At 54.4% G+C, this 24,625-nt stretch overlaps 1 protein-coding gene across 1 annotated transcript; it reads right to left on the bottom strand.

Moving 5' to 3' along the window:
- Window positions 1-484: 484 nt before the first annotated feature.
- On the bottom strand, window positions 485-24,288 carry STAT5A (signal transducer and activator of transcription 5A). The gene is given in 20 exon segments (XM_033182978.1): window positions 485-1,881; window positions 2,906-3,013; window positions 3,319-3,370; window positions 4,085-4,240; window positions 4,699-4,829; window positions 4,926-5,020; window positions 6,279-6,485; window positions 6,993-7,085; window positions 8,359-8,481; window positions 8,582-8,669; window positions 11,571-11,664; window positions 11,667-11,749; window positions 12,142-12,297; window positions 12,731-12,882; window positions 13,112-13,242; window positions 16,514-16,688; window positions 20,557-20,646; window positions 22,891-23,047; window positions 23,373-23,510; window positions 24,152-24,288. Coding segments are annotated over 19 exon segments (2,382 nt in total). The 5' UTR covers window positions 23,501-23,510; window positions 24,152-24,288; the 3' UTR covers window positions 485-1,718.
- Between the last annotated feature and the right edge of the window lie 337 nt (window positions 24,289-24,625).

Below are 24,625 nucleotides of genomic sequence, written 5' to 3' on the forward strand. Positions count from 1 at the left end.
AGCCGGCAGCCAGCTGAAAACAGCGCAGCCGCGTGGTGCCACCTGCTGGTCTCTGGGAAGGAGGAGGATGGGACGGTTGTTGTGGCTCTGGGACTGCCCCTGGCCCGGAGGGTTGAGAAGTATCTTGGCGCCGGGCCCTCAGCCGCCAGCTTCCAGGCTGCTGGGAGCAGCAGCTGCTAAGGAGAGGCCTGCGTCAGAGTTCTGCCCACCCATGCCCATCTCCATCTTTTCCCCAAACCTCGAGTCCCCTGCTTTTTAGGGAATCTGTGCCCCTTAAACTGGCCCCTTACCCCTCTGAGAAGCATTGGCAGTATTCCAGGGGTGGCCAGCACCCTGAAAACCACAGCGAAGCGGGCAGAGTTAAAATGTAAGACTAAAAATGACAGTGTCAGGCATGCACGGGGGAAGGAACAGAACCCAGCTCCAGGGGTTCCCATCACCCAGGGAGGCCACCAACGCCCCAACCAGGAGCCATAGCAGCAAATTTATGAAAAAAATATTTTATTCCAAAACACTGTTTACACAAATGTGTGGTCTTTGTACAAAGTACAAAAGAATCCCTCTTCTCATCCCCACCTCCCTTTAGAGAAGTTTAAACCTTGGGCTCCCAATCTTCCATGGTCAGCTGCCCCTGACTGCGAATCCTACAGCCTCAGAGGGAGGAGCGTGTGTGGTTGGGAGCAAGGCCTCCCCAGATCACAGCCAGTTACACAGCATCGCAAAGCCTGCTCCTGGCCCCATCTCCCAGCGGAGTCAAACCAAATCAGCTTTTACCCCTCACTCCAGATTCCACAGACACGCAGCACATGGCTATTTGCAGCTTGTCTTTCACTGCAGGTTTTTTTTTTTTTCCAGGAGGCAAGAGGACCAACCCTCCAAGTCCCGGGGCCCCTGTCCACCCACCATATCCTAGACCCAATCTTTTCTTCCTCTTCGTAGACAAGGTTACAAACAGAGAGGCAAGGTAAGAAGGCTGGGGCCTCAAGGAAGGGAGAGAATATAGATCCCGTGGAACGTGGGCAACAGCATCATAGACTTGAATGAAGCTTAAGGCCAAGCAGCCAAGCAAGGACTAATTCAGAGGAGCTCAGAAACCCTCACTCAAACCAGCGGCCCTGCTGTGCTAAGGACATGGCCAGGCCCAGACGCACTCTCCGAGGGTTCACAGAGAGTCTGGAGTCCACATACTACTCAAAAATGAACCCTAGCCTCCCTCCTGAGATGAATCGGTTACATCAACACATGAGGACAGATGCATTTACATAGACACACACACGCGCGCGCGCGCACACACACACACACACACACACACACTCTCTGTCTTAGGAGGGCAAAGCTGCTCACTCCGGAGTGAAACTTCAGCTTAGAAACGTTACCCGTCTCCCCTCCCCTTCTGAATCATCTCATTCAAATAGCTGCTGAGCAGATGAAGGAATAGGTTTGACTGCACTGAGTGCCTGCAGTGACAGAGGCTCAGTGTCTACCACAACAGAGACGGACTCGGCGCGCTCTTGGATGCCATGATCTGAAAAGAGGCCACCGCTGCTGCAGCCACATCCCAGGACTGCACAGGGGAGGCAGGCGTAGCTCATGCACAAGGACACACACACGCACATGCATGCCTGCAAAGGTGTCGGTGTACACAGCCATACTAAGCTCACAACACGAACGCTTCACACTGAATATTGTTTCCAAAGAGAAGCGTGGGATTCAAACATTCATGAGAGGGAGCCTCTGGCAGAGGTGAAAAGACCGGCAGGGGGCGAGAGGCGGGAGTCAAGACTGTCCATCGGTCGGCGTAAGAGTTCCTCCACGTGCCTGGCCACATCCATGGTCTCATCCAGGTCGAATTCTCCATCCTGGTCAAGGACAGGGTCAGGGCTGGTAAAGAGAGGGGGATGTCAGAGGGAACTGGCATTTCTCACAGCCTCAAGCTCCCTGGGGACAGCCTCCAGCCTGCTCTCCACTCAAACTCGTCTCATGAGAACGGGACCAGTTCTGGCTGGATGCCCCCACCCCACCCTGAGCTGGGTAGCAGTCAGCCCACTGGCTTCTGCAGACCCCCACTCTGTTCCCATCTCTTGCTAACTCACTGAATAATCTTAGGGAATTCATTTCCCTTCTCCCTGTCCTCATCTGTAAAACCAGCTGACTGACACAGTGGGCTCTGCCCACCTGCAATTATGCTCAGCTGCGTGGTAGGCACCGCCCCGTTCACTGAGCACCTAGAACGGCTGGGCCTTTTCACTGAGCACCTAGAACAGCTGAACCTATGGAGCACATGACTCCAATGTTTACAGCCACCTGGAGAGTGGGTATTGACCCCGTTTTATAGACGAGGAAACAAGGCCATGTCAGGAAGCTTGCTCTGGGCCACCTGGCTGGGAGGTGGTGGACTCCAGATTGGAACCTGGGATCTTCAGTGGTCCCACTGGAAGGTGGTACCTCCCAGACATCCAGCCCTGGCCATCCACAGTGAGGAAGGGAATTAATTCTCTACCTTGTTCCCACCAGACTCTTAAGAACAACCACCCCATTCATAGCTACCCTGTATCAAGCCCTTCCAAGCCCCTCCCTGTGGAAATGCTTCACCCACAGTGTCTCATTTTAATGCTCCTCCCGTTCTCATGAGGCAAGCATTCTTGCCACCGTTTGACACATAAGGAAACTTGAGCTTCAGAGAGGCTCAATCATTTTCCCAAGATTGCACAGTTGGTACTAGAGTGAGGACTGGCCCCTGCTATGTCTAGCTTCAAAATGCTCGTTTTCCTGGCTGATCTCACTCCTCCTGGACCGGAGCCTAACCAGAGCTCTGGATTCCTTTGCCCACCAGCCCTCCAGGGGTCCAGCCTGGGGCCAAGCCCCCAGTTCTTCCCCTGCGGACCCCCATGAGAACGCCACCTACTTCTGTGGGTACATGTTATAGTGAGCCTGGGGGCACACAGCTGGGGAGGGGGCCTGGTCCATGTACGTGGCGCTGCCGCTCCCGGCATCTGCAGATGCGTTCACAAACCTGCAGAAGAAAGAGAACAGCTTCAGCTGCCAGGGAGGCCAGGGCAGCTGACAGGGAAGGGACCGAGGGGCATGTCTGTCTTTCTCGGGGTGTAGAAAGACAAAGTGCCCACTTGGTCCTGGAGCTCCAGCTACAGGAGTGGGCACTCGGGTACTGGCACAGTGTGACCAAGCCCAGGTCCCTCCCCAGGGCTGAGACAGGTTTTCTGGGGGAGGAGAAAGCTGGGTCCAGGATCGGGATGGGAGGCAAGGTCTGGGGAAGGAGGAAAGAGGCAGAAGGAGGGCCAGAGCCACCTGGCCACTTACTCAGGGACCACTTGCTTGATCTGTGGCTTCACGTATCCATCAACAGCTTTAGCTGCCAAGGGGAGAACCGCGGTGAGAACCAAAGACTCTGGGAACTCCCAAGTGGGGTAGAAGTCCATGCCCCATGCAGTCTCCCTCCTGCCCACATCACCCTGTGGTCTCAGCTGGGATGAGATTTCCCAAGGACCCCCAATAAACACCAGCTGATGAATCCTGCCTGAGGGTCACTGAGACCCCTGGCTTGAATCCCATCCCTTCTCCTGGTTCCTTTTCTGGCCATTTGCTTTCCCTCTCCCTGCCCCACCCGTCAAAGAAAGAGAATGAACAAGCAAACCCAACCAATGGATTTGGGGCAGCTGGAAGAAGAGAGATTTCTCCCTTTTGCTGCCTGCACTCTACTCGGGGGAAGGTTTGTGAGCAGGGTGTGGAGACAGCAGCTGGTGAGGTGGGGAGCAGAGCACTATCTGTGGGCCTGAATGATCCCGGCCACTCCCTACAGCACTGCCACCCCTTCCTCCGAGGGTGCAGAAGTGAGGATCCATGCAGCTTTCACTTTGCAGAGAAGAGAGCTGGGACAGGTTTGTCGTTCCCTCTCTTCATTTGTGAGCCCTGAAATCCTCTCCATCACCCCATGGGCCAAAACCCACAGGGGACATGGCCCCTGGGCTCCTCCTGGGGAGTCCCCACGGCGCAGCCCAAGGCTTTGTCTATGGGCTGGGGAAGAGCCCGGGGGAGTCAGCAGGCAGGGTCCTGGGGCAGTACCCACCCAGCACTGGAGTGTAGTACTTGGAGAAGACCTCATCCTTGGGGCGGTCAGGAAACACATAGATGAGATAGCTCAGGTCCCCCAGCCGGTCAGCCAGGGACCTGATGGAGAAATCCCGTGTGGTGAATGGTTTCAGGTTCCACAGGTTGCGTTCCGCTGTGAAAAGAACAACCTCATTCCCGTAATCCACCAGCAGCAGGAGGAGGACCAAGGTTGTGGGGCCTTAAGGCAGGCTTGCAAGAGAAATCTGGGCTTTTATATAGTAGCTTGCGCTGCAACCCCAGCCTATAGGGAAGAAAGCCGATGCAGGATGTTCTACTCAGCAAACCAGATGAGCAGATACCAACAAGGCTGGGTCGTGGCAGAGCAGGGAGAGCTGAAACCGCAGGAGAACTCACCCAACCGTCCTGGAGTCTATGGGGCTGGGGACTTCAGATTCTCCAAAATGGAAAACGATAGAAAGGGAATACATTTCCAAGCCACAGCCCTCTCATACTAAGCTTCCCACTGGGTACCTCCTAAGGACACAGGCCCGACGTGGGGGGCGGGGGGAGGGGGCAAGGGAACAGGAGACTGGGCCTTGGGGCTGGAGTGTGAGCAAAACGGGCACTCACGGGAGTCAAATTTCCAGGCGATGGTGATACCCCCAATTTCTGAGTCACTAAAGCGCAACAAGAAGGTCCCATCGGGCTTGTTGATGAGCAGGTCATGGGCCTGTTGCTTATTCACAAAACCTAGGATGGCCCTGGGTGCATGGAGCATTGAGCGTCACCACTGGGCCACAGCCACAGTCCCTCTGCACCCACAGCTGGCCCCTGACCCTGCAGCCCCCGTTCCTTACCCATCATTCCAGTGGGGCTTGTGATGCTTCTTCAACACCTCCATCACCCCGTCAAACCACTGCCAGAAGGTGTAGTTCCAGCCCGGCAAGTTCTCCTGAGGGCCCAGGAACCCCCGAGTCAGGGCTGGTGCCCCAGGTCACAGGTGGCCCACAAAAGTCAGGGCCCTCCTGCCCCCACCCAGCCTTCCCCCAGTTCTTCACCCCTGCTTGCCACCACACTCCAGCAGACCATAAAGTGACACAGCCCCCAACTTGTACCCTAGGGACCCAGAGAGGAAACTTGCTTCTAAGACACAAGGGTCCAAGACGAGCCATGGGTGGGTGTAAGAGATGTAGAAAATAATCCACGCTGGCCGGGCGCGGTGGCTCAAGCCTGTAATCCCAGCACTTTGGGAGGCCGAGACGGGCGGATCACGAGGTCAGGAGATCGAGACCATCCTGGCTAACACGGTGAAACCCCATCCCTACTAAAAAAAATACAAAAAAAAAAAACAAACTAGCCGGGCGAGGTGGCAGGCGCCTGTAGTCCCAGCTACTCGGGAGGCTGAGGCAGGAGAATGGTGTGAACCCGGGAGGCGGAGCTTGCAGTGAGCTGAGATCTGGCCACTGCACTCCAGCCTGGGCGACACAGTGAGACTCTGTCTCAAAAAAAAAAAAAAAGGAAAATAATCCAGGCTGGATGGGGCCTCCAAAGCCATTCCTCCAAAGTCATCCCCTCATTTTATAGGTGGGGAAACTGAGGCACAGAATGGATGAGTCTTCAAAAATTAGTGAGGAAAGAGGCAGAAGCAGAGCCAGAGCCATAGGCGCGGTGGCTCACGCCTGTCATCCCAGCACTTTGGGAGGCCAAGGTGGGCGGATCAGCTGAGGTCAGGAGTTCGAGACCAGTCTGGCCAACATGGTGAAACCCCGTCTCTACTAAAAATACAAAAATTAGCCCAGCATGGTGGTGGACGCCTATAATTCCAGCCTCTCAGGAGGCTGAGGCACGAGAATCACTTGAACCCGGGAGGCAGAGGTTGCAGTGGGCTGAAATCATGTCACTGCACTCCAGCCTGGGTGACAGAGTGAGACTCTGTCTGTGAAAAAAAAAAAAAGAAAATTAGCAAACACATCTAGGCCCAGAACCCAAGGATCCCAACTCCCAGCCCAGAGGCCCTCTGTCATCTCACTCTGGCTTCATCACTGAGCACAATTCCTACAGCCCCTGCCTGCATTTCGTGAGGCTAGGGGCCCCCATCTCTCCTGGTTGTAGGAGAGGGTAGTTGGGGGTGGAGAGTGGGGTGTTAGACCAGGCAGAGGAGCGACAGACCCCCATGGGCCCTGGTGGATGGCTGGCGGCCGGGCCCCTACCCTGTTGAACTGGGACCAGGACACGGACAGGCCGCTGTAGTCCTCCAGGTGGCTGCTGCTGTTGTTGAACAGTTTCTGCGCCAGGAACACAAGGTTCTCCTTGGTCAGGCCCCGGTTGCTCTGCACTTCGGCCTTGAATTTCATGTTCAGCGCCTCACACAGCTGCGGCCACAGCACTTTGTCAGGCACGGCAAATGGCACCCTGCCCTGAGAAAGAGAGAAGAGAGGGGAAAAGGTAGATTAAGGGAGTTGAAAATGTTCACACACACACGAGATACACAGACACTGAGAGACAGGGGAGACTGAGATAGATCCAGAAAGGTGACACAAATGCAAGGGTAAGAAATGCGGCAGCTTTTATACACTAGCTTGTGCTGCAACCCCAGCCTGCAGGGAAGAAAGCCGATGCAGGGGGTGGGGGCACAGAGGACAGAGAGAAAGGACCCAAGCCATCTGCCAAAGGAGGATCCCAGACCAGGATCCAAAGACCAAACTCACAGACCTCACAGACCCCAGTCCAGGAACCTGGAACCCAGAAAGAGTACCAAGGCCATGGCTGAAGGCAGGCGCCCAGCACCCCAGCCCTTCTGGCCTTACCTCACCTCTGGGCTGGCCCTGGGGTGAGGAAGGACCACTCAGCAGGGGCCCAAGGGGTGGGGCTGACCCCAGGCAGGTCCTAGGGCCTGGGGAGGCTGGGGTAGGGCTCCCACTCACCGGCTCAGCAAAGGCGTTGTCCCACAGCACGGTGGCCGTGGCATTGTGGTCCTGGCTGCCGTGGACGATGACAACCACAGGTAGGGAGAGAGTCTACAGGAGTCAGAGGAACCCAAGTTGATGGGGCATGACCACCATGTGCCCTCTGCTTAGGCAATGTGCCCAATCTACTTTTTTTTTTAATGTATTTTTTTTTTGATACGTTGTTTCACTCTTGTTGCCCAGGCTGGAGTGAAATGGTGCAATCTCGGCTCACCACAACCTCTGTCTCCCAGGTTCAAGCGATTCTCCTGCCTCAGCTTCCCATGTAGCTGGGATTACAGGCATGCGTCATCACACCTGGTTAATTTTGTATTTTCAGTACAGACAGGGTTTTTCCATGTTGGTCAGGCTGGTCTCAAACCCCCGACCTCAGGTGATCCACCTGCCTTGGCATCCCAAAGTGCTGGGATTACAGGCATGAGCCACCACATATGGCCGCAATCCACTTTATTTTTTTTCTTTTTTATTTTTATTTTTTTTGTTGTTGTTGTTGAGACGGAGTCTCGCTCTGTCGCCCAGGCTGGAGTGCAGTGGCCAGATCTCAGCTCACTGCAAGCTCCGCCTCCCGGGTTCACGCCATTCTCCTGCCTCAGCCTCCCGAGTAGCTGGGACTACAGGCGCCGCCACCTCGCCCGGCTAGTCTTTTTTTTTTAGTAGAGACGGGGTTTCACCGTGTTAGCCAGGATGGTCTCGATCTCCTGACCTCGTGATCCGCCCGTCTCGGCCTCCCAAAGTGCTGGGATTACAGGCTTGAGCCACCGTGCCCGGCCAACACTTTATTTTTTTTCGAGACAGGGTGTCACTCTGTCGCCCAGACTGGAGGGCAATGGTGCAATCACAGCTCACTGCAGCCTTGACCTCCTGGGCTCAAGTGATCCTCCTGCCTCAGCCTCCAGAATAGCTGGGACTACAGGTGCATGCCACCATGCCTGACTTTTTTTTTTTTTTTGTAGATACAGGTTCTCACTATGCTGCCCAGGCTAGTCTTGAACTCCTGGACTCCAGCAATCCTCCCTCTTCTGCCTCCCAAAATGCTAGAATTACAGGTGAGAGCCACCACACCTGGTCCCAACCCACTTTCCTCACCCACAGTTCCAAACACAAACCCCTCCCAACAAAACGTAGGCACAAGCAAACAAACAAACCAATTTCTTCTTAGCCCATTGCCTAAATTGTCTGGGTTAGTCCCAGATTATAACCTAGCAAACAGGTACCCAAGTCAAAGCAGGCTGTCCAATGGCAATGCAGCCAGGAGTCCCAAGGCAGGCCCCTCCACCTGCTGGGTGAACTGCAGCAGTTGGGGCAGGAGGGCTGGGGGCCTCACCTTCACCTGGAACACAAGCTCATTGCTGCCAACACTGAACTGAGACTCAAACAGGACTGTGAACTTCTCCTCTGTCACGGACTCTGCACCCCGCCGGTCAGCACGCTTGATCCTCTTCAGTGACTGCAGGGTGGGAGGTGACAGAGGAACAGGGAGACGGCGGCTGCTTACAAGGACTTGGCTCTGGGCAGACCTGCCCTCTGAGGGTGGGCCCTGTCCTCACCATGTTCCTGAAGTGGGCGCTGAGAGTGCCCGTGGCTTGGTGGTACTCCATCACGCAGCAGTTGTTCAGGATCTCACCACTGCACTCGCTGCAATGGAGAGGGGAGTCCCAGCTCCACACAGGCCCCAGGCCAGGAGCATGGTCCTGTCCACACCTTGGGCTGGGGTCTTCACTCAGGTCAGCCCTGCCAAAAGCCCCTGCCCCCCTCCCCTAAGAGTATTTCTTGGCATCTTTCTGAGTTGACTTCTCCATCAACCTGCTGCCCAGCACCCAAGGCAAGGTCTCCAGTGGTGAGGTCTGTATCTATTATTAGAAATTCCTCAGACACCAAGATTGATGTGAGGGGCTTTGGGGACTTCCAGTAGCTTCTAATGCACTTAAGATAAAAACCACAACCACAGTCTATGAGTATCCTTATGTTCAACACCTACCTACCTCCCTGGCCTCACTGAATTCCTCTCCCCTGACTCAGGACATGCAAGCCCCATTGGCCCTGGCTGTCTGCTGAACATGCCAGGCTTGGACATTGGCCCTTGCTCTTCCGGTCACCCCAAACACTCTTAGCCTTCTCCTCCTTCAGGTCTCAGCCCAGACAGCTCCCCAGAAAGGCCTTCCTGGACCACTTATCTGGTGAAGCTTACCAGGCTGACCTTCCCTCACCCCCACCTTTAACACATCTCCAACGCCAACAGATTGCTCTTTCTTCTTTTTTTGGAGACAGAAGTTTGCTCTTTTTGCCCAGGCTGGAATGCAATGGTGCAATCTCGGCTCACTGCAACCTCCACCTCCCAGGTTCAAGTGATTCTACTGCCTCAGCCTCCCAAGTAGCTGGGATTACAGGCACGTGCAACCACACCTGGCTAATTTTTGTATTTTTAGTAGAGATTGGGTTTTGCCATGTTACCCACGCTGGTTTCGAACTCCTGACCTCAAATTATCCTCCCACCTTGGCCTCCCAAAGTGCTGGGATTACAGGCGTGAGCCACCGCGCCCAGCCTAGATTGCTCTGTCTTAACTTCTTTTCCACTGTCTATCATTGGGTTGGCCCTGCCTGATCTTTTAAAGTGTATTTTCATCAGTCTCCTCAGCTGCAATGCAAGCTCAAAGGCAGTGAGATCATTTGTCTTCATCTTCACCCCGGATCACATGGTAGGAAATCAGTAAAGTTTTTTTGTTTTTGTTTTTTTGTTTTGTTCTGAGACAGAGTCTTGCTCTTGTTGCCCAGGCTGGAGTGCAATGGTACGATCTCGGCTCACTGCAATCTCCACTTCCTGGGTTCGAGCAATTCTCCTACCTCAGCCTCCCGAGTAGCTGGGATTACAGGTGTCCACCACCACGCCGGGCTAATTTTTGTATTTTTAGTAGAGATGAGGTTTCACCATGTTGGTCAGGCAGGTCGTGAACTCCTGACCTCATGATCCGCCCGCCTCGGACTCCCAAAGTGCTGGAATTATAGGCATGAGCCACTGCGCCTGGCCTTTTTTTTTTTTTGAAACAGAGCCTCACTTTGTCGCTCAGGCTGGAGTGCAGTGGCACAATCTTGGCTCACTGCCACCTCTGCCTCCCGGGTTCAAGTGATTTTCTTGCCTCAGAGTAGTTGGTAGTTGGGACTAGAGGTCCAAGTAGCTGGAGCTACAGGTGTATGTCACCAAGCCTGGCTAATTTTTGTATTTTAGTAAAGACAGGGTTTCACCATGTTGGCCAGGCTGGTCTCAAACTCCTGGCCTCAAGTGATCTGCCCACCTCCACCTCCCAAAGTGCTGGGATTATAGGCGTGAGCCACCACGCCCAGCCTCAGTAAACATTTTTAGTTGGATGACAAGGGATGGGGCCATGTCTTCCACATCACTCATTCACTCACTCATTCATTCACCCCCTGCATACGTTGTGGGTGGCCTGCCCTGACACTGGACACTACCTCCCCACTCTGCCACACACAGCCTCTCTGTACTCTTCCCTCAGGACTTGGCACATGGGCTCTGCCTGAAAGTCCTCCCTCTCTGCTACTTCCCTCCCTATCACTAGCTACCTCTAATTCCACCAGGAGCCTAAGACTGTCATTTCTTTACTCCTGCATCAAGACCCCCTTTCTCAGTGCCCTACATGTCCCCCTGCCACATGGCTACACCATCAGGCATTTCCCAGCATCTGTTGCCTGCTCTGCTGGTCAGGGGGCTGGGCAAGGAGACAGCCCAGTTCTGTTGGGATCACAGTTTCATCCTCGGTGCGTAGCACAGGTTCTAGAACACGGCTGCGACACCATACTCTCTGTGATTTTTTTGGAGACAGGGTCTCACTCTGTTGCCCAGGTTAGAATGCTATGGCGCAATCATACCTCACTGTAGTATCAAATTCCCAGGCTCAAGTGATCCTCCCACCTCAGCCTCCTGAACAGCTGGGACTATAGGTGCGTGCACCACCATGCCCAGCTAATTTTAAAATTTTTTGTAGAGATGAGGGTCTCCCTGTGTTGTCCAATTCAAACTTTTGGGCTCAAGTGATCCTCCCACCTTGCCCTTCCAAAGTGCTGGGATTACAGGGGTGAGCCACCGCATCTAGCCTAGCACCATGCTTGTTGCAGGAACGGGGAAGGTCTCTGAGTAGGAGGAGGGCAGTGTACCATCTGTCCAGATTTAATGATGGTTTGACATGATTGAATTTACAACAGTGTGAAGCAATACACTTTCAAGAGAAAGTGGTATGACAGTCTCTCATGATGCTGGGCAGTGGCGGTGAGTCTCAGCTCTCTGGCAGCCACACCATCCCCAGGGTAAAGAACTGATACTCGGCTGGGCGTGGTGGCTCACACCTGTCAACACAGCACTTTGGGAGGTTGAGATGGGAAGACTGCATGAGTCCAGGAGTTCGAGACCAGCCTGGGCAACATGGTAAATTAAGGGACAAGACATGGCTGGAAGCAAGGACAAAGAGAGGGGGTGCAGGTCCCCCACACCTAAGTCTGGGCAGGGGAAGGGAGAGGCACAATTACTTGCGGGTGTTCTCGTTCTTGAGCAGAGACTTGGCCTGCTGCTCACTGATGATGGTGGCCTTCACCTGGGGCGGGTTCATGTGCACGTTCAGCTTCCGCCCACCAGCAGGCGCACGGTGGCTGCAAACTTGGTCTGGGTCTTCAGGACCTGAGGAGGCTGCTTCTCAATGATGAATGTGCTGCAGGGGACACAGGGACAGACGTACGATGAGGGGTTGGTGCAGGGGAAAGGGCTCTCAGTCCTCCTGTGGTGGGGGTGGGGCTGCCTCCCGCGGGGCTCAGGAGGTGAAGCCTCTGTTCCCGGGGAAGCCGTGAGAGTCCAGGGAGAGGATGGAGAGGGGAGTGAGATAACACAGCAGCCGGCATGGGCTGCGGCCCATGGGCATCTCTTGCAGTGTCCACAGGAGAAACCGGGCAAGGGCGGCACCCAGCAGCCACAGCAACTGGAGACGGAGTGGGGAGGGATGAGAGGCACGAAGCGGATCTGCTGGTCTGGAAGGCACCTGCGGCCCCCCACACGCAGTCTGGAGCTGCCCCAAGCTCCTGGGCATGGCCAACAGGCAGCAGTCACCTGGTCACCAGGGCTGAGATGATGTCCGTGATGGTGGCGTTGACCTCAGCCAGCATCTCCTCCACTGGGCCAGGGATGGGCAGCTGCTGGCAGAGGTGCTCAGCCCTGCGGATCTGCTGCCGGTTCTGCCAGATGATCTCGGCCAACTTCTCACACCTGCACGGGAGCCCCAAGGCCAACAGGAGGACAATGGCTTCTCCGCACAGACGCCAGGCCCCAAGACACAGCTCCCCCTCCCCCAGGAAGGCTCTGTGCTTTCACCACACCTCCCACCCATGGGAAGAGCAGAGCTCCCTGCCTCCCAGAATTAGAAATGTACACAGGAGGGGCGACCCTGACTAGGCCCAAACAGCCCGAGCATCACCCCACACACCCGAGCTCTCTCCCCCCCAAGGACAGCAGCCCCCTTCCTGGGGGAGGTGCACAGGATGGGGGACCAAAGTCTGATTCAGGAACCAGGACCCCTGGAGAAACAAGAGCTGTCCCAGGATGGAGGGGGCCTGCTGCAGGAGCCAGCACAGGAGGCAGAAGCAGCCAGGGTCCCCACCAGCCCCTCCTGCCCTGCCCTCTGGCCGCCCCACACCATTACCAGGACTGTAGCACGTCCAGGCTGCCCTCGGGGGGCCCGCCGTTCCCGGCCAGCTGCTGCCGCCGCTTCCACTGGATCAGCTCGTCATCTAGGATGATGGTCTGCTGCTTCCGCAGCAGCTGCAGGGTCTTCTGGTGCTTCTCGGCCAGCTCCTGAGGGAAGGGAGGAGAGCAGCCCCTTCTGGGCTCCCAGAGAACACTGCAGGGCCTTGCTGGGAAATGGCAGGGCAGGGCCGAGCTGCTCTGCCTCGCATGGCCCCCAGGAAAAAAGGCCTCCTGCCCTCCCAGGTTCTGCTCTCATCCGGGTCCCAGCCCTCCCTTGGGTCCCCAGAGACTGACTTCATGGCACCTACGCCCAGGATAGGGCCAGGACCCCACTCACCACGCGGTACTGCTGCAGCGTCTGTGCCTCGCGCTGCAGCCACGTCTCCAGAGACACCTGCTTCTGCCGGAGGGCTGTCTCCCGGCTCAGACGCTCCTGGGGGCTCAGCTGGGCCAGCTGGGCAAACTGAGCTAGAGGAAGGGATAGGCAACCACGACCGTCACTTCCCAGTGTCCAACAGGAGGCCCAGGGAATCGCACTCACCCGTTCTGGAGCCAGGTAAAACCCCCCATCTCTACTAAAAATACAAAAAATTAGCCGGGTGTGGTGGTGGGCACCTGTAGTCCCAGCTACTTGGGAGGCTGAGGCAGGAGAATGGCGTGAACCCAGGAGGTGGAGCTTGCAGTGAGCTGAGATCGCGCCACTGCACTCCAGCCTGGGTGACACAAGTGAGACTCTGTCTCAAAAAAAAAAAAGTATCCATCATGTGGCCAGGTGTGGTGGCTCATGCGTGTAATCCCAGCACTTTGGGAGGCTGAGGCAGGCAGATCACTTGAGGTCAAGAGTTCGAGACCAACTGGTCTGGCCAACATGGCAAGACCCTGTCTCTGCTAAAAATACAAAAATTAGCTGGGCATGGTGGCACATGCCTGTAATCCCAGCTACTTAGGAGGCCCAGGCAGGAGAACTGTTTGAACCTGGGGGGTAAAGGTTGCAGTGAGCCGAGAGCACCACTGCATTCCAGCCAAGGAGACAGAGCAAGACTGCATCTCAAAAAAAAAAAAACAAAAAGTATCCATTATGAAATACGTAAGACACAGGGAACATGGAACACAGGAGCACCTGTGTATCAACAACCCAGCCTAAGAAACTAGACATGTCCACAGTTACAGCCACCAGCAGCAGACCCACCCCACCCTCCCAACAACAGCCCCTCTCCACCACGCTGGGACTATTAATCCCTTCCCATCACCTTCTCAACAGCCCAGCATCCTTGCTTGAGCTGAGTCAGAAGATGCGTGCATCAGCATGTCTCAGTCGAGTTCCTGGCTGGCCCGAGGGTCATGTCACCCTGACCCCAGCCCTGTCCCATGGGATGCACAAGCTGGGACAGACAAAAGCAACTCTATGTAGCCAGGAACAGCCCAGAGCTAGAACTCAGAAATATGGCTCCAATCTCACTGCAGGTATCAAGCAGGAAGAGGATCATCCAGGCACGGACAGATCCGAGGCGTCTGCATGGCCACCTCGGGAATCCTGCCCAGCCACAGGGAGGATGGTGGTGATCCCAACACCTGGACCCAGCCTTCCTATGCAAGGGACCCAATTAGGTCTCTCCTGGAAATGTGCAGAAGCTTTTGGGAAGGAGGCCAGGGAGACAGGAAGCAATTTCCCTACTCCACTGGAGGTAGCTGAGCCTTCCCTGGCAAAAGCAGATCAACAGTCTGTGTTTCTGCTGAGTGAACTTGACAAATGGGACTGAGAAGACACTGCATGATGGATCCAAACCCAACCTGAATCCAAACCTAATACACCACGCAGCACAGGAAACAGAAAAGCCAGGCACGGGATCAGAAATACTGTCGACAGTCTAAGGACTTGGGTAGGAGTAACAGCCCCAAATCTTCCGTTTCCATTCTCAGAAGGAGCTGCCCTTCTTCTGGGGTCAGTCTGGGATAGATTCAGATGAGGGGAAGTTCTCTTAGAATTATCCTGCCAGGGCTGGGCGCGGTGGCTCACGCCTGTAATCCCAGCACTTTGGGAGGCCAAGGCAAGCGGATCACGAGGTCAGGAGATCGAGACCATCCTGGCTAACACGGTGAAACCCCGTCTCTACTAAAAATGCAAAAGATTAGTCGGGCGTGGCGGCAGGCGCCTGCAGTCCAAGCTACTCGGGAGGCTGAGGCAGGAGAATGGCGTGAACCCAGGAGGCGGAGCTTGCAGCGAGCCCAGATCGCACCACTGCACTCCAGCCTGGGCGACTGAGTGAGACTCCGTCTCAAAAAAAAAAAAAAAAAAAAGAATTGTCCTGCCAGTATTGGCTGGGCACAGTGGCTCACGCCAATAATCCTAGCACTTTGGAGGCTGAGGCGGGCAGATCGCTTGAGGCCAGAGGTTGAGACCAGCCTGGACAACACGGCAAAACCCTGTATCTACTAAAACTAAAAAAAAAAAAAAAAAAAAAATTAGCCAGGCGTGGTGGTGCATGTCTCTAGTCCTAGTTACTCAGGAGGGTGAGGCATGAGAATAGTTTGAACATGAGAGGCAGAGGTCGCAGTGAGCTGAGATCATGCCACTGCACTCCAGCGTGGGCAATAATAAATAAATAAATATTCAGAATTATCCTGCAAGTATTTACATAATAGCTACAACATTCAGGCACTGGGCTGGTCTCAGTGTACACAAAGCACTGACAGTGCAGGGTTAGGAAGAGAGCTTAAATAGTTACAATAGAATTCTAAAAAAAATTAGCCGGACGTGGTGGCCTGCACCTGTAGTCCCAGCTACTCGGGAGACTGAGGCACGAGAATTGCTTGAACCTGGGAGGCAGAGGCTGCAGTGAGCCGAAATCATGCCACTGTGCTCCAGCCTGGGTCACAGAGCAAGACTGTCTCAAAAAAAAAAAGAAAAGAAAAGAAGAAAGGTCTAAAATCAATGACTTAAGGTCTACCTTAAGAAACCAGATTAAAAAGAGTAAAGGAAAAAGCAGTTTGACACCCCTTGTTCTCACTAAGAAGGAGTGGTACATTTCTGGGGTCAGTCTGGAATGGAACATATTAATAGACGGACCACGTCCCATGACTCCTCAAATTGTACCTGGGGTTAATTTCTTCCAAGCTAATTTGATTTTTTTATTTCCCTATATCTTTATCCTGGGAGCCATTGGCAAACTATAGACCTAGGATACATGAGAATTTTCTACTGTCACCTCTTCTCCCAGGCCCACATCCTATCCGTGAGGCTCAAGAAGGCCCACTCTAGAAGTTCCACCTCTCCCAGCCCGGTTCAACCAGAAGACTTCCAATCCAAGTCCTCCCTCTGGTTAGGGAGCACTGTTCATATTTACCTATTTATGTAGATATTTACAGAATATATACCATTAAGGAGAGAATATTGGTTAATAAAGTATAGGAATTTTATGATATATCTCTAGCTGAGATCCAGTTCTGTCACTTACAGACAACCTAGGCCAAGTTACTTGTTCTCTTTGAACCTCACTTTTACCAAAGGAAGGATAACACAACTGTTCACTTCATAGGCTTGTTGAAAGGGTTGAATTAAATAATGTGTGCCAAGTGTGACCCACGGCAGGGGCTCAGTCACCGGGAGCCATTGCTTCTACCAGGCTTTGGGCAAAGTGCTGAGGAGATGGACACTGACCAAGCCCTGCCCTCTAGGAGCCCATAGAACGTTCCTCACGCCCACCCTCAGGATGCACACTGTGCCTCCACCGCGCCTCACCTTGGATCCTCAGGCTCTCCTGGTACTGGATGATGAAGTATTCCTGAGTCTGCTGCAGCTTCTTCAGCTCATTCTCTGTGTCCTGCGTGACCAGTCGCAGCTCCTCAAATGTCTGGTTGATCTGAAGGTGTTTCTGGGACATGGCGTCAACCAGGATCCCAGCCGGAGAACTGCACTGGAGACAGACGGAGTGGAAATAACTCGGGGAAAAGAGGATGGGAGAAGACCACAGGGATTAGGAAACACCAATACTACAGACTCCAAACCCCAAACTAGGGCAAGAAGGGAGGGTCATTTGCATCAGAAGGAGTCATTTGCCAGAACTGGGATAGAAAAGGGAAAGACAGAGGAGAAACAGGTGACTGGTAGATAACAGCAGATAACGGCACCTTCAAAGTACAAATGTCTATGTCAGAGCTGCCTCCACCAGAGTATCCAAACAGGGGCCATCTAATTTCCCTCCCAGGGACTAGAACCCAACACGTCCCAGGTGTCACCTGGGTTTTCCCACTAATGATGATGACCCCTCGCTCTACATTTATTTGCTGACCCAATGCCATGGACTGCAGTAGATCCTAGGGACATAGGGAGGAACAGGGCTGTGTGAACACACATCATCTCACTTAAGACCCCCTTGTGATCGAAGGAAGAAGAAAGAGGCCGAACCTCTCACAGGCATCCTGGAGACCCCGAAATGAAGTTAGGGGAGAGGCATCAACAAGCTCTCCCTGGATCCAGCCATTCCTTCAGCACATTCAGGAGAATCGCTTGAACCCAGGAGTGGGAGGTTGCAGTGAGTCGAGATTGCACCACTGCACTCCAGCCTGGGCAACACAGCGAGACCCCGTCTCTCGCTCTCTCTCTCTCTCTCTCACACACACACACACACACACACAAATAGAGAGAGTGGGGTAGAAACCAGGTCACAAAGGAAGGGAGCGCACGGCTGAAGGGGACCAAGTCCTCAGAGCCTTTCCAATGAACTGTTCTCAGAATAAAATCCAAACCCCTTCCCATGGTGTCTGCTGGCCATAGCCCTGCCTACCTCCATCTCCAGCTCCCTGGGAATGTGTGCTTTCTGTTTCTGCTCCTTGAACACACAGGCATGTTCCTGCCCTGGGGCCCTTGCACTTATTGTTCCAACGGTCTGGAACATTCTGGTATCAGATCCTCCTGAGGCAAAGCACTTTAACTGGTACCGTTGCAGAGGGGTCATCTCCGATGAGCCAATTCACAGTAGTGCCGTTCCTATCTGAAAGTGTGTTGTTCCTGGCCGGGTGCGGTGGCTCAAGCCTGTAATCCCAGCACTTTGGGAGGCCGAGACGGGCGGATCACGAGGTCAGGAGATCGAGACCATCCTGGCTAACACGGTGAAACCCCGTCTCTACTAAAAAAAAAACTAGCCGGGCGAGGTGGCGGGCGCCTGTAGTCCCAGCTACTTGGGAGGCTGAGGCAGGAGAATGGCGTAAACCCGGGAGGCGGAGCTTGCAGTGAGCTGAGATCTGGCCACTGCACTCCAGCCTGGGCGACAGAGCGAGACTCCGTCTCAATAAAAAAAAAAAAAAAAAAAGAAAGTGTGTTGTTCTTGTATTTGCTTACGTGTTTCTGTCTGTCTCCCTGCACAAGGTTGTGAGGTTCCCAGGGGCTAGGACCTTGTCTTTCCTGTGTACTACAGAATCCACAAGGCCTAGAACGCCAGCGGTGTTCAGGAACAGCTTTATGGCTGGAGGAAGGAATGAGCTGCCAGACCATGACAACACCAGCACCGTGGACATGGATCTGTCAATGCGGCTGAAGTCATTTTTAGGTTTGCATGTAGCTCTGTGATGGCAACAGGTCAAGGACATGGGGGCTGTGCTGGAAGACCCTTTGTGACCTGGTTTCTAACCCCTCTCTTTTTTTTTTTCGAAACAGTCTCGCTCTGTTGTCCAGGCTGGAGTGCAGTGGTACAATCTTGGGTCACTGCAACATCCCCCTCCTGGGTTCAAGCGATTCTCCTGCCTCAGCCTCCCGAGTAGCTAGGACTATAGGTGCCCGCCACCATGCCTAGCTCATTTTTGTATTTTTTAGTAGAGACCAGGTTTCACCATGTTGGCCAGGCTGGTCTCAAACTTCTGACCTCAGGTGATCCGCCTGCCTCAGCCTCCCAAAGTGCTGGGATTACAGGTGTGAGCCACTACGCCTGGGTGTCTCTATCTATTTTTATCCATGGCAACCCCCCACTTGGTTCCTTCTCCCCAGTTATACTGACTAATTACAAGTCTTCCAATGTGATAAGAAGATTCATGCCCTCCTGCTCTCACAGCTGCTGTCTTTTCACTAGAAAATTCATCCCTCCTCTCCTGCCTTTCTCCACTGTAGTTCAGACATGCCTGTCCTCAGGAAGCTCCCCTGCCAGCCTGCCCCAGTCTGAGTTGGGTGCTTTTTCCACGTAGGCCCGCTTAGCACTCAGCTCATCTCTAGAGAATCCATTGCTGCCAGAATTCCTTCCAGGCAGGAACCAGGGCTTTATGTGTTTCTCTGATGATAGCCCAGCATCAGATGTACAGTAAGACCTCAATAAATGTCTACTGAGTAAATCCTGAAAGCCGTGTCCACAACAATAAATAAATAATAGGCCGGGCACAGTGGCTCATGCCTGTAATCCCAGCACTTCGGGAGGCCGAGGCAGGTGGATCACTTGAAGTCAGGAATTCGAGACCAGCCTGGCCAACAGGGTGAAACCCTGTCTCTACTAAAAATACAAAAAGTAGCCAGGCATGGTGGTGGGTCCCTGTAATCCTAACTACTCTGGAGACTGAGGCATGAGAATCTCTTGACCCAAGGGGCGGAGGTTGCAGTGAGCCGAGATCATACCGCTGCTCTCCAGCCTGGATGATAGAGTAAGACTCAGTCTCAAAAATAAACAAATAAATAAATAAATAATATGACCTTTGCTCTGGTCACTGTTCTAAGATTTCTAACTGTTACGTCATGTTGTGAAATTCATTTTGCTCTATTGCAGATAGTAGAGCACTGTGCCATTGTCCATGTAGATGCCCAGTGCTCTTATTATTTCAGAACTGGGGAGATGCGTCCCCGTTACCCCTCCCAGGGCCTCACTTCTCTGAGCCTGCCTGTGTTAGTTCTTCTGACACAGATAGGTATGATTGCTATCTCCATTTTACAAGAGTAGGAACAGGCCGGGCACGCTGGCTCACGCCTGTAATCCCAGCGCTTTGGGAGGCTGAGGCGGGTGGATCACGAGGTCAGGAGTTCAAGGCCAGCCTGGCCAACATGGTGAAACCTTGTCTCTACTAAAAGTACAAATAAAATTAGCTGGGCATGGTGGTGGGCACCTGTAATCCCAGCTACTCGGGAGGCTGAGGCAAGAGAATTGCTTGAACTTGGGAGGCGGAGGTTGCAATGAGCAGAGATCGTGTCACTGCACTCCAGCCTGGGCAACAGAGCAAGACTCCGTCTCAGGGGGAAAAAAAGCAGTAGGGGCTGGGCACGGTGGCTCACACCTGTAATCCCATTACTTTGGGAGGCCAAGGCAGGTGGATCATGAGGTCAGGAGATCAAGACCATCCTGGCTAACACAGTGAAACCCCATCTCTACTAACAATACAAAAAATTAACCGGGCATGGTGGTGGGCACCTGTAGTCCCAGCTACTTGGGAGGCTGAGGCAGGAGAATGGCGTAAACCCGGGAGGCGGAGCTTGCAGTGAGCCGAGATCCAGCCTGGGTGACAGAGCAAGACAAGACAGAAAGAAGAAAGAAAGAAAGAAAGGAAGAAAGGAAAGACAGTAGGAACAGAGGCTCAGAGAGATTAAGCAACTTGCTCAAGTTACACAGCTAGTAAGTGGTAGAGCCAGGGACTGGACCCAGGGGGTCACTCCACCCCAGCGTGCAATGCTGCCACCTCTCACACTTGCCCACGTCCCTCATCTTCTTGGTGCTCTCCTCGTGCTGCTGTTTTCTATAAACACAGTTGTTTCTGGAGAGAAAGGCATATGGAAGGACTTCTCAACACCCCTCCCCATCCCCAAGGGACACTCACATTGTTGGCTTCTCGGACCAGCCTCTGTTCATTGTACAGAATGTGCCGGATGCAGCGGACCAGCTCCATGGGGCAGCGGTCATACGTGTTCTGAAAGAATCCAACAGCAGCCTCCAGCAGCCAACCTCTGCTCCAGCCATGCCAGTCCCATGCCATGCCCAGCCCTTCCTCTCCTTCAGCCTCTGCCTCAGCTTTTCCCAGGGAGCCTCCCAGACACCTCTATCTTTCTGTTCCTCATCCTCATCTTCCCCTCCAACATCTTCATATCTGGTTTGGAGTGAATTAAAAACCCACAGTTTATGAAGCACTTTCCCTTTTTTTTTTTTTTGAGACGGAGTTTTGCTCTTGTTGCCCAGGCTAAAGGTGCAAAGGCGTGATCTCAGTTCACCGCAACCTCTGCCTCCTGGGTTCAAGTGATTCTCCTGCCTCAGCCTCCCAAGTAGCTGGGATTACAAGCATGCACCACCACGCCCAGCTATTTTTGTATTTTTAGTAGAGGCGGGGTTTCTCCACATTGGTCAGGCTGAACTCCCAACCTCAGGTGGCCCACCTGCCTTGGCCTCCCAAAGTGCTGGGATTACAGGTGTGAGCCACCGCGCCTGGTCTTATGAAACACTTTCTTTTTTTTTTTTTTTTTGAGGCGGAGTCTCGGTCTGTCGCCCGGACTGGAGTTCAGTGGCCGGATCTCAGCTCACTGCAAGCTCCGCCTCCCGGGTTTACGCCATTCTCCTGCCTCAGCCTCCCGAGGAGCTGGGACTACAGGCGCCCGCCACCTCGCCCGGCTAGTTTTTTTGTATTTTTTTTAGTAGAGACGGGGTTTCACCGTGTTAGCCAGGATGGTCTCGATCTCTTGACCTCGTGATCCGCCCGTCTCGGCCTCCCAAAGTGCTGGGATTACAGGCTTGAGCCACCGCGCCCGGCCATGAAACACTTTCAATGTACCATCTCTTTTGACTCTAACACAGGGGTCTCCAACCCCTGGGCCATGGACTGGTACAGGTCCGTGGCCTGTTAGGAACTAGACCACAGAGCAGGAAGTGAGTGGCAGTGAGCAAACAAGTGACGCTTCATCTGATTTACAGCTGCTGCCTATTGCTTGCATTACAGCCTTAACTCCGCTTCCTGTCAGATCAGCAGTGGCACTGGATTCCCATAGGAATGCTAACCCTATTGTGAACTGCACGTGCGAGGGATCTAGGTTATGCACTTCTTATGAGAATCTAATGCCTGATGATCTGTCACTGTCTCCCATCACCCCCAGATGGGACTGTCTAGTTACAGGAAAACAAGCTCAGGGCTCCCACTGATCCTACATTGTGGTGAGTTATATAATTATTTCATTACACAGTACGATGTAATAATAATAGAAATAAAGTGCACAATAAATGTATTGCCCTTGAATCATCCCAAAACCACCTCCCTGCCCAATCCTGGTCCATGGAAAAATTGTCTTCCCTGAAACCGGTCTCTGGTGCCAAAAAGTGGTGGGGGACCACTGCACTAACAGCATGGAAATCCTAGGACATAAGCAGAAACTATAATCCCCATTTCACAGATGAGAAAACTGATACTGAGAGACACTATGTACTTGTCCAGATGCAACCAAGTGAGAGAGCAGATGACTCCAGACTCAGGGCATCTGATGCCAAGGTCAAGGTACTTCCCACCACCCTGCCCCTGGCCTCCTATGTTGGTTCCCCTCAGGTTTCTCCTGTTTTTCCCCTCTTCTGGGATGAACTTGCATTTCCCTGGCACCCTGCTGTCTGGATTGAAGGGCTCTCTAGGAAACATAAGTGAGTTCCAATAAATGCTTGACTGTGATCACTACCCACACCCCTTTCCTGCTTCCACAAAAACTCCCTCTCTTCCTCCATACCCCTACTCCTCAAGTAAAGAAGAAGCTACATCTTATTTCTAAACCCTCAATTCAAAGCCCTTGTGTCCAGCTCTTGTCTCTGGGACAGCTCCTCTCTCACCTTGAAAAATGCCCAAGAGGGAGGTCTGGTTGCCTCATTTCTAGAGTGCTGGTCTTCCCTTCTCCAACACAGGAATCCTGACTCAGTCTCCCTCCATCCCTTCTGCTTCTTCCACAAGGCCAGTTCACCCATCTCCCTCTGTTGGCAACAAACACCTCCCACCCTTGCTTTGCAATATGCTAAAGAAATCGGACAGGTCTAATTTAGAAAGAGGGGGTGGGGGAAATCAAAGAAAACTTCCCAATAAGTTCGTGGTCACATGGTGAGTCAGTGGCCAGGCCAGGAAAAAACCCAGGGGTTCTGATGCTGGAACAAGATGATGCTGCCTCCCTGTAGGTGGCCCAGAGCCCACACCCACCTGGAGCTGCGTGGCGTAGTGCCCCAGCTTGATCTTCAGTAAAAACCCATCTTCCCCCACCTGGTGCTCTGCCTTCTTCTGCAGCTCCTGCACCAGGCCCTCCAGGAGCTGGGTGGCTTGGGCTCTGTCCTGAGGATTGTCCAAGTCAATGGCATCCCTTGGGGCGGGGCAGGAGAGAAAAATCTACTGTGGCACCTCCTTGGGCAAGGAGGTCAGAGACCCAGAATAAAGTGGAAACCCCAGGCTCATGACCGAGGGCACTCCAGGGCCCACAAGACTTGTTCCCAGCAGCTCCACAGACATCAGAGTCTAAAACCATTCTCTGTCCTCCCAGGCTTCCCCTTTCACTGGGACACCACCCCTTCCGCACAGAGAAGGACAGGCAGGACCAGAGTCACACCAAACCACCATGAGTAGAACTAGAGGCCAAAGGGCCTGGATGGTAGGGACCCTCTGAGGGGGGCAGGGCGGGACGTGCCTACCATGGCTGGCTCTCAATCCACTGGGCCAAGTAGTGACGGACCTCGATGGGGAAGTGCTGGCCGTACAGCACCTGCATCTGGCGCAGCGCATCTCCCTGCAGCTGCTGGGCCTGGATCCAGCCCGCCATGGCCGTTCACCTAGGGCGAGCCGAGCGCTTAAGCCCTCTCCTCTGCAGAGGCCAAGGAACCGGGCCTGCCCCTGGCCCTGCCATGCCTACCTATCCCTGGACCGCGGTCAGGCCAGGCCCCTCCCTCCCACAGACAGCTTTCTTGTTCGGGAACAGAGATGGTGAGCAGGGGAGGGCAGCCCATCCCCTCCAACGAGGAACCCGTTGAAGAAGAGGAGAAGGTGCTCTGCAGAAGCAGATGCCCTCCCCGTCTTCCTCTCCCCTTGCCCCACCGGAGCTTCCCCAGTAGGGGGTACAGCTAGAAACTGAAAGAGAAACTTGAAGGCGGGAGGCCCACAGGCCCTCTGGAGAGGGCAGCAAGGATCCCCCCAGCCCGCCTCGGGCCCAGTTTCTGGGAAGGGGAGATATTCCAACCCGAAGTTAGGCCAGCGCCTACGGCTCCCGCTCGACGGCTAGGGCTTTTCGGGCACGTGGCTGGGGCTGTCCAGGAGACAGGGCTGGGGACTTGGGCGCTCCCCTTTTCAGCTGCTCCCCCAGCTGTGCACTAGTGTCTCCCCGGGTCCAGCCCGACAGTGCTCCCTCTATGAGGCGTGCCAGGACAGCGCCCTCCCTGGCCACCGCCCTTCATCCCCGACCCCTGTCCCCACGTACCCCCGTCCCTCCTCCCTGGTCTGCGCTCTGCCAACTCCCTCGCAGTGCCGGGGACTGATCCCCGCGCTGCGCCGGCCGTCGGGCTCCGGGTGTCGGAGGTGCCGGGACGGCAGTCGAGTGTCCCCTCTCTGCGCGCCGCCCAGGACGCGCCACCGGGCCACCCACCTGGTGGGGCCGCGCCGTCTGGCAGCCGGGCCGGCTCTGCGCCCCGCGGCTCTCGCTCCCGGCCGGTGCTCCTTGCGGCGGCGGCAGCGGCGGCTGTTACTACAGGAAGGAGCGGAGAGCAGCGATTTCCTCCTCAAAGGTCAGCTGCCTGCGATAGACCATACACAGCTCGCGAGCCCGCGCCAGCACCCCTCCCAGCCCCGCTCGCTCCCTCCCTGCCTCCGCCCTCGGTTGCCGACTCCCCTGCGAGTGCGCAACAGCGGCGGCCGTTCCGGCGGGCGGCAAGGCGGGGCGGCGCCGGGCGTGGGG

The sequence above is a fragment of the Trachypithecus francoisi genome, unplaced genomic scaffold (genome assembly GCF_009764315.1).
Source record: "Trachypithecus francoisi isolate TF-2019V2 unplaced genomic scaffold, Tfra_2.0 Lachesis_group20, whole genome shotgun sequence".
Lineage (NCBI taxonomy): Eukaryota > Metazoa > Chordata > Mammalia > Primates > Cercopithecidae > Trachypithecus > Trachypithecus francoisi.